The sequence below is a fragment of the Pongo abelii genome, chromosome 6 (assembly GCF_028885655.2).
Source record: "Pongo abelii isolate AG06213 chromosome 6, NHGRI_mPonAbe1-v2.0_pri, whole genome shotgun sequence".
Classification (NCBI taxonomy): domain Eukaryota; kingdom Metazoa; phylum Chordata; class Mammalia; order Primates; family Hominidae; genus Pongo; species Pongo abelii.
This window is the reverse complement of record NC_071991.2, coordinates 130,648,694-130,664,838: the sequence shown is the minus strand read 5'-3', so window position 1 is coordinate 130,664,838 and position 16,145 is coordinate 130,648,694. Positions and strand designations below refer to the sequence as shown.

At 37.2% G+C, this 16,145-nt stretch overlaps 1 protein-coding gene across 9 annotated transcripts in view; it reads right to left on the bottom strand.

Annotated features, from left to right (window-relative positions):
- The window catches only part of EXOC4 (exocyst complex component 4), an 870,395-nt gene that overhangs the window by 798,186 nt on the left and 56,064 nt on the right, over positions 1-16,145 (bottom strand). For all 9 annotated transcript variants that reach the window (XM_054558840.2, XM_054558838.1, XM_054558839.1 and 6 more), the window contains 2 exon segments: positions 13,333-13,517; positions 2,055-2,161 (listed from right to left, as the gene is read on the bottom strand). In XM_054558840.2, the coding sequence (XP_054414815.1) occupies positions 2,055-2,161; positions 13,333-13,517 (292 nt within the window).

Sequence of the window (16,145 nt, the reverse complement as noted above, 5' to 3'; positions counted from 1 at the left end):
CCAGGCTAAGCAGTAATGATTCACATTACAAAAAAGCAAAGATGTAACAACTGGTAATTTCCATGAAAGGCAGAGATAAAATACATATCAAAAGTACAAATATATTTTGTTTCATAATTCCACAGTCTACAACCCCTCAGAGCAGTGTTAAAACTCAAAAGCAACATTACATCAGAAAGAGGGAGAAAACAAAACCTTTCTAGCTCCAAGAAGAGGCTGGAGTACAAACTATTGTAAAGTATCATAATAAAAATAAATGATTGCAATTTTTTAAAACTTGGCTACTAATTAAACAAAGGAAAATCTATGATCAAATTCTATACTTTCCTGTAGTTAAAGTAATAAACTTGAAGATTCCAAGCCTAAATAATCCTAAAATAATTTTAAGTGGCATTTTAAGGTAACAAAATATGCCCCAACAATATATTAAGCTCTCAACAGAAACATTTCCAATTAGTTACACAAAATGTACTGATTGAATCCAAATTGTTTTTCTATTTTTTTCTACCTTTTCATTATTTCAAGTTCTACAGAACTAATAAGAACTGTAAGAACTAATTTTTGTCTGAAAAGACAATGATAATAAACATTACAATTTCATTAAAAGGCAATGAAGATCTTGGCTGCCACAAGAAGGCACCTGCGAGGTATCCCACAAAAGACATCCAGTCTTCTCCCCCAACCCAAAGTTACAATAGCAGAGAAACTCTCTGCAGAGGCCCAGAAGCTCTCCAAGCCCAGTTGAGCTGAACCCTCTGCAAAGGCAAGCCTAAGGCAATCCACAAGATTCCCCTAAATCTTTGCATTCAAAGTATACCCTCCTGCCCTCAACCTTAAACATAACCCCAAAATGGCTTTGTCTTGTTCAATAGGATATTGGATATCTCCAAAGAAGAAAAGATACGTTTGTAGATATTTCCTCAAAGTGTGTTACAGGTATGACTATGAGTGCACACGTTGATGCATGCACATTTAGGAGTGGAGAGGGCATAGGACAGAGGTCACACACTCAAAAGCTCCCAGGACCAGACATTGAATGTAATACATGAGATAAATGAGTAAAAGCTACTAGGAGTAGTAAAGATTATAGCACAATGGAAAGCATATGCTCTATCAAAAAGCATCCAAACTCAACTTTAGAAAAACAGTGCTGGTCGCCCGGGTGTGGTGGCTCACGCCTGTAATGCCAGTACTTTGGGAGGCCAGGAGTTTGAGACCAGCCTGGCCAACATGGTGAAACCCTGTCTCTACTAAAAATACAAAAATTAGCTGGGCATGGTCACAGGCACCTGTAATCCCAGCTTCTCTTGAGGCCGAGGCAGGAGAATCCCTTGAACCCAGGAGACAGAGGTTGCAGAGAGCCAAAATCATGCCACTATACTACAGCCTGGGCAACAGAGCGAGACTCCGTCTCAAAAAAAAAGGAAGAAAGAAAGCGAGAGAGGGAGGGAGGGAGGGAGGGAGGGAGGGAGGAAGGGAGGAAGGGAGGAAGGGAGGAAGGGAGGAAGGGAGGAAGGGAGGAAGGAAGGAAGGAAGGAAGGAAGGAAGGAAGGAAGGAAGGAAGGAAGGAAGGAAGGAAGGAAGGAAGGAAGGAAGGAAGGAAGGAAGGAAGGAAGGAAGGAAGGAAGGAAGGAAGGAAGGAAGGAAGGAAGGAAGGAAGGAAGGAAGGAAGGAAGGAAGGAAGGAAGGAAGGAAGGAAGGAAGGAAGGAAGGAAGGAAGGAAGGAAGGAAGGAAGGAAGGAAGGAAGGAAGGAAGGAAGGAAGGAAGGAAGGAAACAGTGCTGTTCAAACAAAACACAGATGCAGCTGGATTCAGCAGGCAGGCCAGGTTCAGCTGCCACTTTTCAACCCTGATAATGCAACAGCCCAATAAATCACTGTACATCTTACTTGCTCTGAAGGTTGCAAAGGGCTCATCACAGGTTCCAACACACTTACCTCAGGCCTACCTAGCCCAGCCCAACCTAGCTCAGCCCCCAGAAACCTCCTCCAGGTTTCTACCTAGGAACTAACGCATACTAAAAAGCTTAGTGGCTGAAGAATTAAATACTTACCACTTGAGCTTCCAGCAGTAGGATAGTGAGACGTATCAAGGAATTTTCGAGGAGTAGGGAGGTTTGTAACATCAATCAGAGGAACAGAAGCATCTTTCACAAGGGAGCTGAACGGGAAAAGAAGCACTAGTTACCACTTTCTCCAAAACCAACTAAAGTCCTCCCACTACAGCCCCACCCTTACCACTTTTGTTTTTGTCATGAGCCCTCTTTATACTAGAACTGGATCTCCCCAGTATATTTCCAATAAAGAGGTGACTGTCACAGACAGGGGTATAAAAATGTATTGTAAGGGTTCCAAGTACTTAAATTTTTATTTTGTCATTTCATTCAATGCTGTTTAAAAAATTAGTGTAGTGTATTCTGGATCAACTGGATAACCACCTTGTAATAACACTATGCCAGGCAATTTCACTGTCCTCCTTTGTATCTGTATTAAATATTAATTTATGAACAAAGAAAGATGAAATGACAACATGCCATGATACTGAATAAAGGTTTAACTAGTGTTTACTTGTGTTTTTCAGGCTATAGTTTTTGACATATTCCGGAAGTTTACTACATTTAGTTTTCTTTAAAAGAGACTCATAAATTTCATGACGCGGACAATCACAACAATTAAAATGATTTAAGGATCTCAAACAGGTTAATTCAGTATTTACCCATTTCACCTTTCCTAAGAAGGCCAAGCCCCTCATCTTAATGATTAACTTTAAATAAACTAATAAACTTTAAATAAACTCATAAATCAACTTCCTTCAAAATAAACACATTAATTTTAAATTACGAAAACTATAAAAAAACAAAATTTCAAATTAATTCCCATCTCAAAGTACCTGTTAAGTGAAAGAATGCAGGCTATGCCAAGCCAACTAAACCCTATGCCCTGCTCTCAAGAAATGGAATCATGTCACACACTATCTACAACAGAAGAGCCCCTCGAAGCCAAATCCAAGGGTAGGGAAGTCAAAGCCATAATTCTTACTTTTTAGTACTGAAATACATCATCAGTAGCAGTGGCTAGAGCAGGCAAAGGGGAAGCAGCAAGAGACCACGCCCATAGGAAAGATTTCTTCAAATGGAAGGAAGGATGTGTGCAATTGGGAACAACATGTGCCCCCACCACAGCAATATATCCCCATCTCCCTCACACACTCCTTTTGGAACAAATGTGCTAGGTATGTGTGTATTTATAATCCAATAAAAAACAAACATGTTTTTTCAGAGAACTTTGAAAAATAAAGTTTGTTAAGTGATAATTCAGGTTCAAGTGATAATTTTGCGCTGTGTTAAAGAGCGAAATTATCACTTAAGGTTTCATTCTTTTCACTGAGTACAAATAATGTGGGAGCCACTGTCCTAGGCCTTGAGGATCGCTATGACAGTCATTAACTTCTCCCTTTTGACTTGTTACAGGGAAACGGAATCATTACTCGAACGATTCTTCAGCATCCATTATGTGCTTGGCACTGTGTTCAGTGCTGAGAATGTGAGTATGACTAAGATATGAACTAAACCAAACAGCATATTTCCAATTGTTAAAATCACTCACAGGCTAATGTGAAAAGTGGAGTATAAGATATTAAAGTAACAGAAAGCATTTACCAGGAATTGAACTGGCATCCTCCCAACAACTCTTTTCCAATATAAACCTGTAAGTTCCTAAACTATCTTAAGAAAATCCAACAGTCCTCAAATCCAATAACTTTTCATAATGGTTTATCTATTTATAAAATAAATTAGATAATAGATTTGTCTGTTCTTTCATGTTTTATGACTTCTTTTGTCTTCTCATTTTTTTCCACTCAATGACGTCATCCTCTTTCACTTGCATTTTACTCACAATTAGAAAACACTTTACAGGTCCCCCTAGGCCCTGGATACAGATGCCCAAAGACACAGAGAGCTCTTTCCACCACCTTTCCGTGCCACCGTAATGGTGTGCATAAATGTCCTGTCTGCTGCTTTCAAGAGCATCGACAATGCCGAAAAGAGAGGCAAACACCTGGTTCTTATTAGACCTTGCTCCAAAGTCATTGTCTGGTGTCTTCATCAACTGTGATGACAAAGCATGGGCACATGGGCAAATTTGAAATCACTGATGATCACAGAGCTGGGAAAATTATTGTGAACCTCACAGTGTGAACAAGTTGTTGTGAGCAAGTGTGATCAGTCCCAGATTTGATGTCCAACTCAAAGATCTAGAAAAATCTAGAAAAATCACAGACTAATCTGCTCCCATCCCACCAGTTTGGTTTCATTGTACTGACTCAGCTCACATCATGGACCATGAAGACGCAACACAAAAACACACAGGAGACAAAATCCTGGGGTTCTTCATCTATGGATATAATACATATTTACAAATAAAATGCTTCAATGTACAAATGAATAAAGTAAAATAAAAATGTTTTAATTATAAAAAAAGACACAGGTTTATGGTACTGCTACAGAGTAAAAAAACTTCAACTTTAAATGACAGGAAAAATATAATACATTGTCTAAATATTTAAATATTTCTAGAACAAAGTGGAGGAATTATTTTTAAAGCATAGATAAAGAAAGGTATCAATCAGCAGGAAAATTCAATTATATAGCTGGAATACTGCCTGCCACACCTAATGATGAAATAGTTGTTACTATGTGTGTGCACACTGATATTTTTATATGTGTATTTATCTTAGTACACACTTCTATGAGCACAGATGTACATGCACATCACTTTAGATTAAATCCTACAATTATTTTATCAGTTTTAACCTAAAAACATATTTCAGCTAAATTTAGGGTGATAAACGGCTTGCCATTTCAACTCTGAAAAACATAACCTGCTGATTTTATTATCAGAGCCAGAAGGGCCCTCAAACTCCATCAATAAACTTTTAGAAAGTCAATTTACTGCAAAACTATTTTCATACACTCATCTCTCTCTCTAAAATTTTCCCTTAGGCTTCAATTTTCTCCTTTGTGAGCACTAACCCAAAGGCAAGTAACTCTGGAAATGACTTTAGTTTTTCTCCTGCTGTTTTATGAAAGGACTTAGTCTCAAAAGTTCCAGAGAAAGGGCGCACATCCACTCACTTTGTGACTACAGACATGAATGAAGCTCAGCATAAGGTAGGTGCTATTGTAGAATATCGCATTAAATAGTGTGGACCTCAGTTTCCGTTTCACAACAGAAAAAAAGACCTCTTCTCACCACATATCAGAGATAAAGCTGGGAAGGGATTAATTAATTAATACCTTCAACGGGTTTATTTTTTGAAAACAAAAAATAAAAATTAGAATGTTCTCTTGGAAATATTGATAGGTATTTTTCATTTTAAATACATGATTACAAATTTTTATTTTAAATCCATTCAGAATCATTCATAGCTGAGATCAAAAGACAGCTGATGAACAGTAAATCCCTGCTAGTATAGAACGGTCCCCCCAAAATTACCAATTATATATTGTGACTGAATGCATTTTGCCAATTAACAGCAACATGGTAGAGGACAGGAAAAGTATACAACAAATTAAACCAAAAACAAGCAACAACTACTGCCGCTGTAACCTCAAGGACTTCCTGGCCATTAACCAACATCCAACTAGTAAAGCTCTGCTTCTAAATGTTAGATTTCAAAATTTCATGATACGAAAACATTTTTTTAAGAGGGGTTAGAAGTGCTGACAGCTTATTAAACATCTACTTTTTAATTATAACATATTTCTGTTCCTTCACTTCGCAATAAATGGGTTCAACTATGTCCAAAATTTACAACTGCAACTCATTTGGCTGATTTTGTGAAACTAAAAACTGACAGAGGTGAGTTGAACTTTAAGTTGTAAATCGAATAACTGATATATTCACTTATATAATCAAAACAGCTGGCACAATACTTGTCAAAGAGCAAGTGCTCATAAAATTTTGTTAAATCAAACTGAGCTAAGAAATATCTGTCAAAGATAACATGCCCTTAGTAAGAAGATTTAACTAAATAATGAAACAGGAATGGCTGGCATAGTAATTCTCGATAGTTCTAAGATCTGGTGGAACACTCAGAATAGGAGTGATTTAGAGGGTATAAAAGTAAAAAAGAGCCATCGTTTCAAATGACAGACCAAGGGTGAAGACATGGTAACAGAAAATAAAGTGAAGCTAAAAATTTAAAATCTAAGCAAAGAGGGGAAAAAAAAAAAAAACAAGAACTAAAAGATAAAAAGAAAACCAACATATGTAAACAGATAAAAAATCTTTAAAAGACAAAATAGTTAGGGAACGAATACAATGCAGTCAAGAACATTCTTTACATGCCCAGAGACAAATATGGACACCAAATTTTCTATTCCATGAGCTAGACGATGTCCCAGGATGGCTGAGGAAGCAAGGTTAAACCGAGTATTAATCCAGGATCATGCAATAAATAAAAGAATTATTTTTAAACAACTTTTTATTAATTTTATCTGATTATAAAGGTGTAAATTCTTTCTTGAAAATATTTTTTTAAAAAAATAATCCATTCACATCATTTTGGTATACTGCCTTCCCAAACATCTTACAGAAAGGAGCATCAAGGCCAAGCGCAGTGGTATGCTAGTTACTTAGGAGGCTGAGGTACAAGGACTGCTTGAAAAAAAATTTAAAAATGAGTGTCTGTCCATCCACCCCCCACATCACACACCACAAAAATGGCACACATGCTCCTTTTTCAACATTCTTTGATCATCCTGCATAGTTCTGAATTCTAGTTTTTCCCTTCAAGGGTATAATCTAAACATTTTCCCATTTCATTTTTAAAAATCTTCAAAAGGATTATCAGTAATTGTATTATTTTTTAAAAACATGCTCATGATGTACACAGGAAATAAAAGAATTTCTACTTCCCTATGCCCCACCTCACATTTCCATTTCTCATAATTCCTTTTATCACTGTTTTGACATTATCTGTCTGACATTTTCTATACACATACAAATATTTATACCAATATATAAAGTATACATATTTAAGTTTCTATCCTTTCAGTCTTTCACAAATAGGTTCATACTATCTATGCTATTTTTCAATTTGCTTTCGGGACCCAAAAATGCACCTTAGAAACCTTTCCATATCAGCACATAGAGATCATTATCATTCAAATTCTATAATTACATGGTATCAATATACCATACTCCTCTTGATGAACATTTAAGCTGCATATTTTTGTTCTTCTTGCCAACAATGTCACAATGAATATCTTGTTACATATATTTTTATGAACTGGTACTGTTTTTGTAGGCTGTAGACCTAGAAACAAAATTCCCTGGACAAAGAATATGCAAATTTATTTTCCAAAACGGCATATTGGTTATTCCACCATCAAGAGAAAGCTACGCATTTCCGCCATCTTTGCCATCATAACATGCTATCAATGTCTTTGATTTTGATCATCTTATGAACAAAAAACTGCATTTAATTTTTCAAATGTGTATTTCTCTGACTACTCATGATATTGAACAATCTTATGTTTATTAGCCATTTGTATTTTTAATCTATGAACAGTCTATATCCCGCTTTACGAAGCTTACGAATATCTGTATGCTTTAGATATTAAAGCGTTATATGACATACATATATTTCCTCAGAGTATAGTTTATCCTTTGACTCCGTTTTACTGAAGATAAGTTTTGGGTTTTTTAATGGCTAAACCATTTAATGTATTTCTTTATGTCTTCTGATATGCTTCGAAAAGGCTCTCCACACATATCCTCCTACATGTTTTCCTAATGCTAATAGAGTGCTATGTGATTTTTAAATCTGGCTGAATCATTTGTACATAAGAGGTAGACATCTAAATTTATTTTCTTCAAATCAATAGTCAATTGTCTGAACACTATATATTAAATAGCCTTCATTACCCCCCAAATGAACTACTGTTCAAAAATACTAAAGTCTATAGATCCTGGGGTCTATTTCTCAACTCTATTTTGTCTCACCCATCTGATTTTCTACTTGCATGTCTGCACTGTTTTCTTTAAAAAATTTTATTTTTGCATGTCTGTACTGTTTTGACTAAAACAGCTTTACAATATGCTTTGATATCACATAAGAAATGTCCCCCTCATAACCTCCCTTCACAATTCTTTTAAACAATTCTTACGCATATATTCATCCATGTGAACTTTAGATTTCATTTGACAGTTTCAAAATTTTCAACTGGAACAGACATCTTCATGAGCTAAGAACAAGGACAGTCTCACCATTTATTTGTTTCATTTCCTCCAAATAAAATTTTTATTATTTTTTGTATGTGAGCATGTACCTTTCTTTCATTTGTCAATTCTACTGCCTATTTTCTACTTCAAAAACATCTGGTCTTCTTTATACGTAAGTGCCTTCATGTGATTTCCTTTGTTTTCTCTTGCAGTAGAAATGTGTTGGGTGTTTGTCTTGGGTACCAAACATCTGAACAGTCCATCCCCACTGACTGCATCAAAGCAAAAAGAAGGCCTCACTTCCTACTATGGAAGCTGAAGGAGTCCAGGCATTACCCAGGCTCAACAAACTGGATGCCTGAGTCCAGAAGTTTGAATCTTGAAGAGATAAAGGAAAGATGCAGGGACATTTAGAGATCATTTACAGAGGAGTTTAAAATCCAGCTATTGTGGGCATGGTGCCAGCAAAAATAGCAACCCAAACAGACCCTTCCTGTGGCTTGTCTAAGACTGTGTGTGCTCAGCTGCTTAATCTCCGTTGGTTCCTACTGGGCTTTAGAGCCTGATTATACAGACTTCCCATAGATTCTGTGAGCAACCTGATAACTTTCCAATAAATTCTTTTCCTGTTTTAGTTACCCAGACTGATTTCCTCTATCTGCAATCAAGAATCTTGGCATATAATGAAACGATTTTTTTTTTCTCTCATCAACAGAGGACCTTGAAAGACACAGTGTTATTCTAGGACCTTCTGTACGTCATTTCACTTAAAGTTACAGCATCATTTCACTTAAAGTCACAGTTTCCAAGTACCTATTGAGGGCATTAAGTGAGGATTTACTATGCAGGTAGATTCAGGGTTCAGCACTATCTGCAGTTTCAGGTACCTACCGTGGGTCTTGGAACATATCCCCTGCTGACAAAGGAGGGCTGCAGTACAATATCTTTTGTGATAGAGAATATTTTTGTCTTCTCTATTGATTTTTAAATATAAAAATCTTTAAATATACATATCTAGATTAGTAAAAACAAAATTAAACATTTTCTCTAATTATTAAAGTCGAAAACAAAACTTCACACTCATCTTAAGCAAGAATTCAGCATTCCTTTCTCCTACCTATCCAAATTTCCTAGTCACTATTAACTAAGTAAAAAAGGGATATAAATTCTGTTTACTGTTAGAGGGTACTCCTTGACTACATAGACTTTTTTTGTTTGTTTGTTTTTTGAGATGGAGTCTTGTTCTGTCACCCAGGCTGGAATGCAGTGGTGTGATCTCGGCTCACTGCAACCTCCACTTCCTGGGTTCAAGTGAGTCTCCTGCCGCAGCCTCCTGAGTAGCTGGGACTACAGGCACGTACCACCATGCCTGGCTAACTTTTATACTTTCAGTAGAGATGGGGTTTTACCATGTTGACCAGGCTGGTCTCAAACTCCTGACCTCAAATGATCCTCCAGCCTCAGCCTCCCAAAGTGCTGGGATTACAGGCGTGAGCCTCCACGCCCGGCCGACCTTTTTCTCAACAATGGTTTTTAGCTGATATTCTCAATCTTGTAAAAACATATTTGTCAGTTACTTACATATATATACATGTACATATTTAATGGTATGTGGCCCTCAAAGTTGTTTCAAACTACCTACAACTTTATTGTTCTCTGGTTGTATGTCTTACAGTTTATCTCTGAGAACTTTGCTCAGAAAAAGAATACTATTTTTTTTTATTATAAATTCATATCTGAGAATATCTCTCGGCCACCTATGCATATCAATGTCCCCTTGGCTGGCTAGAAAAGTCTTTGGTCCCAACTCTTCTCCATTCAACTTTATAGATTTTGTTCTATTGTCTTCTGGCATTTAGTATTCAGCAAATCCTGGTGAGCCTGATTTTTGCTCCTTTCTGTGTAACTGAACTGGTTTTAAGTGTATAAAAAGAAGACCAAATAATAGCAGTCTGAGTAAAACAAAGACTTCCTCTCATATTAAAGAGGTACTCCATCCAGGGCTAGAAAAGAAGTTCAAGGTGATCATGGAGTTTCAGATGTGGCTTCTATCCTCAAGGTCACCTTGTGTCTAGGATGGCTTGATGGCACCAATCTATGTCCCAGATAGAAAGTAAAGAAAGGCAAATGAAGGGTAAAGAGTGAGCATACCAGTTTAATTGGTATCTTTGAAAAATTAATGACCTCTCCATTCAACAGCTTGCAAAATGAAGTCCCACTAATCACCCTCTAGCTATATGGGAAGATGGAAAATGCAGCCTTTTAGCTGGGCCTATAGCCACCAGGAATGAAATAAAGATTGTCATTAAAAATGAAGGAAGAATGGGTATTGGGTGGGCAAATAATTATCTCTATCACTTCAGATCACATAATATTTCTTCCTGGTGTTTATAAAATTTGTTTTTGAAAATCATAAAAATTTCCAGATTATATCTAAGAGTAACTTTTTTTATTAACTTTACCTTAAATTCTTTCAACTTGCAGACCAAGGTCTTGTTTTCCTGTTTAAGTAGGCTTCTTTGTTTATACTCTAATTATTGCTTCTGATCCCCTCTGTCTGAGTTCACTCCCACTGCCATAATAAAGTAACACAGACTGGATAGCTTAGACAACAGAAATTTACTTTCTCACAGTTCTGCAGGCTGGAAGTCTGTGATCAAGGTGTGGGCGTAGTTGGTTTCTTCTGAGGCCTCTCTCCTTCGCTTGTAGGTGATCATCTTCTCCCTGTGTCTTCACATGGTCTTCCAAGTGTGTCAAATTTCCTTTTTATAAGGACACCAGTCCTACTGGATTAGAGCCCACACAAATGACCTCATTTCAACTTAGTTACTTTCTAAAAGACCCTATTTCCAAATACAGTCATATTCTGAGGTACTGGGAATTAGGATTTCAATATATGAATTTTAGGGGGAACATAATTCAGCCCCAAACACTATCATTTTAGTGTGATTCTCTGGAAACCCTAAAATCACTGGATTGACCACTGTTCATCTTTCATATTTATCCTCTTCCTTTTGGCATCTTGTCTTTTGCCTCTTCATCATGAAAAGTTTTTCCCTCCACATCAGTGATTCAGATCTTCTCTCTGAAGTTTTAAAGACTTAAATTTCCCTACTTCATTTTGGTTTCCTTACATTTTATTCATGTTTTAGTTAGCTCTGTTAGCATCTCTCCTCACTCTGTTCTTGTAGCTCCCGGTTACTGTTTTCATAGAAGCTATGCGCTTACTGCATACAACCACAAAATCTCAATAATGTTCAACAATAAGCATACATTTTGGTGGTTGGTTGATGCAGGCTAGGCAGGTCTGCTGATCTTCAGTCAGTTCCATGTGTCTCTCACCCTTCTCCTGGGACCGACAGCAAGGCAATGGCAGCGGCACAAAAGGCCACACTCAACAGCATAAGCCCGTTTGAGCCCCTGCTGGTGTCATGTACCCTAATGATGGCAAAAGCCAAGACCCCAACAAAAAGGGTAGGAAATACTCCTCTCCCACAAAAGTAGAGGGGAGAGAAGTGGTTATTCTGAATAGTCTACTACATCGTGTTTCTTGTATTTTTTGAGAAACCTTGAGCTTAAGTCTCTTAAATGTTTCTTGCTTGCTTTACATAAATTTTTTTTAAATAAATGTTCTTCCTCTGAGACCTCAAAGTAATGCTCATTTTCCCTTATAATACAGAATATTTTCACAGGACCATAGTGATTTTATTACTTAACCTTGTATGGGAAGAAATCTCTTCAGATCTGCTATTTATCACCAGGCATTGTCGAAAGAATTCCTTAGCACTTCCCCTATCCACCACTTCACTCTCTGCTGAGGTACTGACAGATACCCTATTCAGAGCTAGCCTTGAAGTTATGTCTCAGGTACATATCAAATCTGTGTGTCTGGCAGAAGTTTTACTAGTGCCCATCTGCTGAAAAGAGATAGAAACTTCTCTTTCTCTGTCAGGATCTCTGATTAAACTGAAGCATCACATGCAAATTTGGCATTTTTTGTTCAAACAGGAAAAGACTTGAAAGACTTCATTCCCAGCACGCACTGCTTCCAGTGCTCTTCTTGTCTACATCTGAATGAAGAAGCATGAACATGTATATTTCAGTAGATAGTGCTAAAATGCCCTCTGAAAAGATCTGTCTATTCTAAAGGAATGTTGGAAGGACATGTACTATGCACAGCTATCTAACATATGTTAAAAATTCCAATGTTCTACCATCTTAAGATCTAGTCTTATTCCCTGCCAGGCCTCTACTAACCTAATGAATTTCTTGAGACTACCCAGGCCATTAAATATAGGGCTATGCTACAACCAACCAAGGAATGAAAGTGTTCTCTCTGAACCTTTCCTAAACTATTCCAGAAAAAGGACAACCTAAAGCTGAACATAACCCTAATTAACAAAGAATCTTATCATTCAGTCAATACATCTATATTTCTTTTTGTCTTTTTTTTTTTTTTTTTTAGGAGACCAGGTCTCCTTGCTGTTGCTCAGGCTAGAGTACAGTGGAGAAATCATAGCTCACTGCAGCTCAAACTCCTGGGCTCAAGCCATCCTGTCATCTCAGCCACTGGAGTAGTTGAGATTACAGGTGCACACCATTATACCCAGCTAATTTTGGCCTTTTTTTTGTAGAGACAGAGTCTTGCTCTGTTGTCCATGCTGGTCTTGAACTCTTGGGCTCAAGCAATCCTTCCACCTCAGCCTCTCATAGTGCTGGGATTACAAGCACAAGCCACTGCACCCAGCCAATATATCTACATTTCTTAATTAGGCTGACTTCACAGTCCAATTTAAGAATTTTTCTACTTCCTTCTGAGATGTACCAATGTCTCTGATCCAGAATATGAGACCCACAGTAAATGCTTCTTATATATCCTTACAGAAAAGGACCATAATATATGTAGAATGAATGAATGAACAAACTTCAAATGTCAGCCCCTCAGAACATGGAGTATTTGCTATTACAAAACCATCTTCAAGTTTCAGAGACAGTCCATTAAAGGAAAAGTAAAATAAACTACAACAACATTCTGGGAAACAAAAAATATTCCTTCCAATCCTACACTGCCACAAGACACTTATAGCAAAGAGCCTCTTTAACCTGATTTTCCCTTTTTCCTTGTTACGCTGCACAACTCGGCTAGTCGATTTGATGTACAGGTGCCGGTGTAGTTCATCTATCAGAACCAAGTGGAGGTTCATCTTCTTGCTGTGAAGCTCTAGTCGAAGGTCACTCAGTCCTTCCACCTGGAGCAGGGGGCCCTCCAAAGACTCAACTGCTGACACCTGAAAAGAGAAAAAAACAAAAGACAATTAAGTACAACTTAATAACCTGGCAATATTATAAATAAGAAAGACGTCTTAAAAAGATACTAACAAAAGGGAGTTTACGAGAACTTTATCAGCATATAAAAGACTTTGTAGAGTATAATGTGGCCAGGGGAGAGTTTTTCTCACCTTAGGTAATGATAAAACAATCTAGACAAAGATAAACACGAAAGCATACACAGCACCACAGCAAACTATTTATGCCCACAAACGTCTGTCAATGGACACATGTAAAAAGACCTCCCTATTTAAATGATACTATCATTCACATTCTCACAAGAATCCCATGTACTAATGGTTTAATCAACTTTTACTCAGTTAGCTTTTTTAAACTAAGGCTTTAAAAAAAGCACACTATATAAATGTTTTAAAAAGAACTTGTTCTCACAGCAATCATGACTCTTTGTGCTTACCAAGAGTCAGGCTCTCTCTCACTCTTTTTCAAATACACATCACACAGAGGTAAATACATTTTTTTACATGAATGCTACAAATGGACAATAGTAGTCATCACCTCTCCTTGTCCTGATTCAGTTTGATACAAGAAACGGGATATGAATGGTGACTGGAAGACAACACATGAAGAGGAAGATACTCCCGGTGCAAAGTGGTTTGGGAGATTTTCAAGACAAAAGGACTGCATAAATCAAACTGGTATAGGAACGCCTACAATAAATGGAGAACATGAAGGATTCAGGGAACCTGGAGCAACCAACTCACTTTGAAACTCAAAGTGACATCTTCAAAGGGGGAAAAAAAAAGACAGCACGCATGATATGATCCCATTTATTCATGTACACAAAATTATGTTTAGGTATAAAGATCTTGTATCTTTTCAAAGAAAACTTAAAGAGCATACTCTAGGTGCTATTCTTTGAGAGAAAATAGAAATGACAGGATGAGCTTAGAGGGAAAGAACACAAGTGAGCTCCCTCAGGGATGAAAATGCTATGTGTATTATTCCCTGCTTAGGTTATACTAAATATTCCTAATAGGTACAGATAAAGGAAATAACTAATAATACTTCAGGGTAAAACCCTTAAATGTAATTATGGATACAAACACGCTCCTAAAGAATGAACCATTTAAACTAAAACAATAGGTAATTAAACCCATGAAATACGTTGGTGATCAAAAATGTTGATCATACAACTACAGCAGTCTAAGGAGTCATCTAGGAGACTGTGGACAGTGAACAGAGAAACCTTTGTAGCTGCCAAATATAAATCAGCCTGAAATGGTAAAGAAAATGTGATGGCTTATCCACAACCACATCACTTGTTTTGTGATGTGCTATAATCAAATGTCAGTAGCAAATAAGTTTCCTTAAGTTAACCAAGAAAGAATGGAAGAGTGACAAGCCCTAGGCCAGCTCTGCCCTCTGAAGCCTACCAGTTCATTTTCATGCTGACTTGCAACTGTCCCTGCTATGAGAGCCCCTGGGCCCAGAGCAAGCTGCCAGCAATTCCAAATGGAAAGGCAGCTTCACAAAATGACCACAGTGTCCCCAAGGAGGAAAAAAACAACAACAAATTCATTTATACTTATGCCCTAAAATGGATTTTAACTCGGGTCTCTAGCAGAGAAAAGAGGATGCATTAACTTTCAGTGACACTGAGATCCAGAAAATGAAAAATAATTTGGTAAACCACTGGCCCATCACGTAGCCTTATCCCTTAAGGTAATTAAATCCAGCTGAGATATTTAAGCTTAAAAACCACCCACTGCACATCCACACTTGATTTGTTTGTAGGAATTTACATGAAGATTTTTAACCCAAACAGTACATGTTCCAAATACAGAATTTTATGACAAGTGTCAACTTTCAAAGCCACCTAATTAAATTAAAAGTAAAAATTCAGGTAAAACACTTAGCACAGTGCCTGGCACCTCCTGAGTGCTCACTGAAATTATTTTTAACAGTACCTATTTATTCCATGAGTAAAGAAACCTTAGAGAGTATTCCCAACGTGTTTTAGTGAAGCAATTTCAGTAAGTGTTCCTTCCTTCTTTGAGCCATTGTACCCGTTTAAATGACAAATTTTGAATATATTTCCTTGACCCAAAATATAAGATAACATAATAACATATATTATCAAAGGTAGTCTCACAACTTCAAAAATTTGAAAACCTTACCACAAAAGAGAAAAGAGAATAGTCTCTTATTTCTATAAGAAAACACTGTGTTTTATTTTCTGGCCTTCACTTATTAATAGTCTATTTATAAAGCTATAATTATGGAAGCTGGACAAGGCCACTGTCTTCCCTTACTCTAACCATACTAAGTGGTACTCAAATCAATTTAAAGAAAATAGTTGTCAATGCAACATTTGCTCTCTAGAATATATGGTTAGAAACCTAACATTTATCTTTTTTTTGTTTTCTTGAGATGGAGTCTTGCCGTGTTGCCCAGGCTGGAGTGCAATGGCACAATCTCGGCTCACTGCAACCTCCACCTCCTCAGTTTAAGTGATTCTCCTGCCTCAGCCTCCCGAGTAGCTGGGACTACAGATGCCTGCCCCCATGCCCAGCTAATTTTTTGTATCTTTAGTAAAGACAGGGTTTCACCATGTTGGCCAGGCTGGT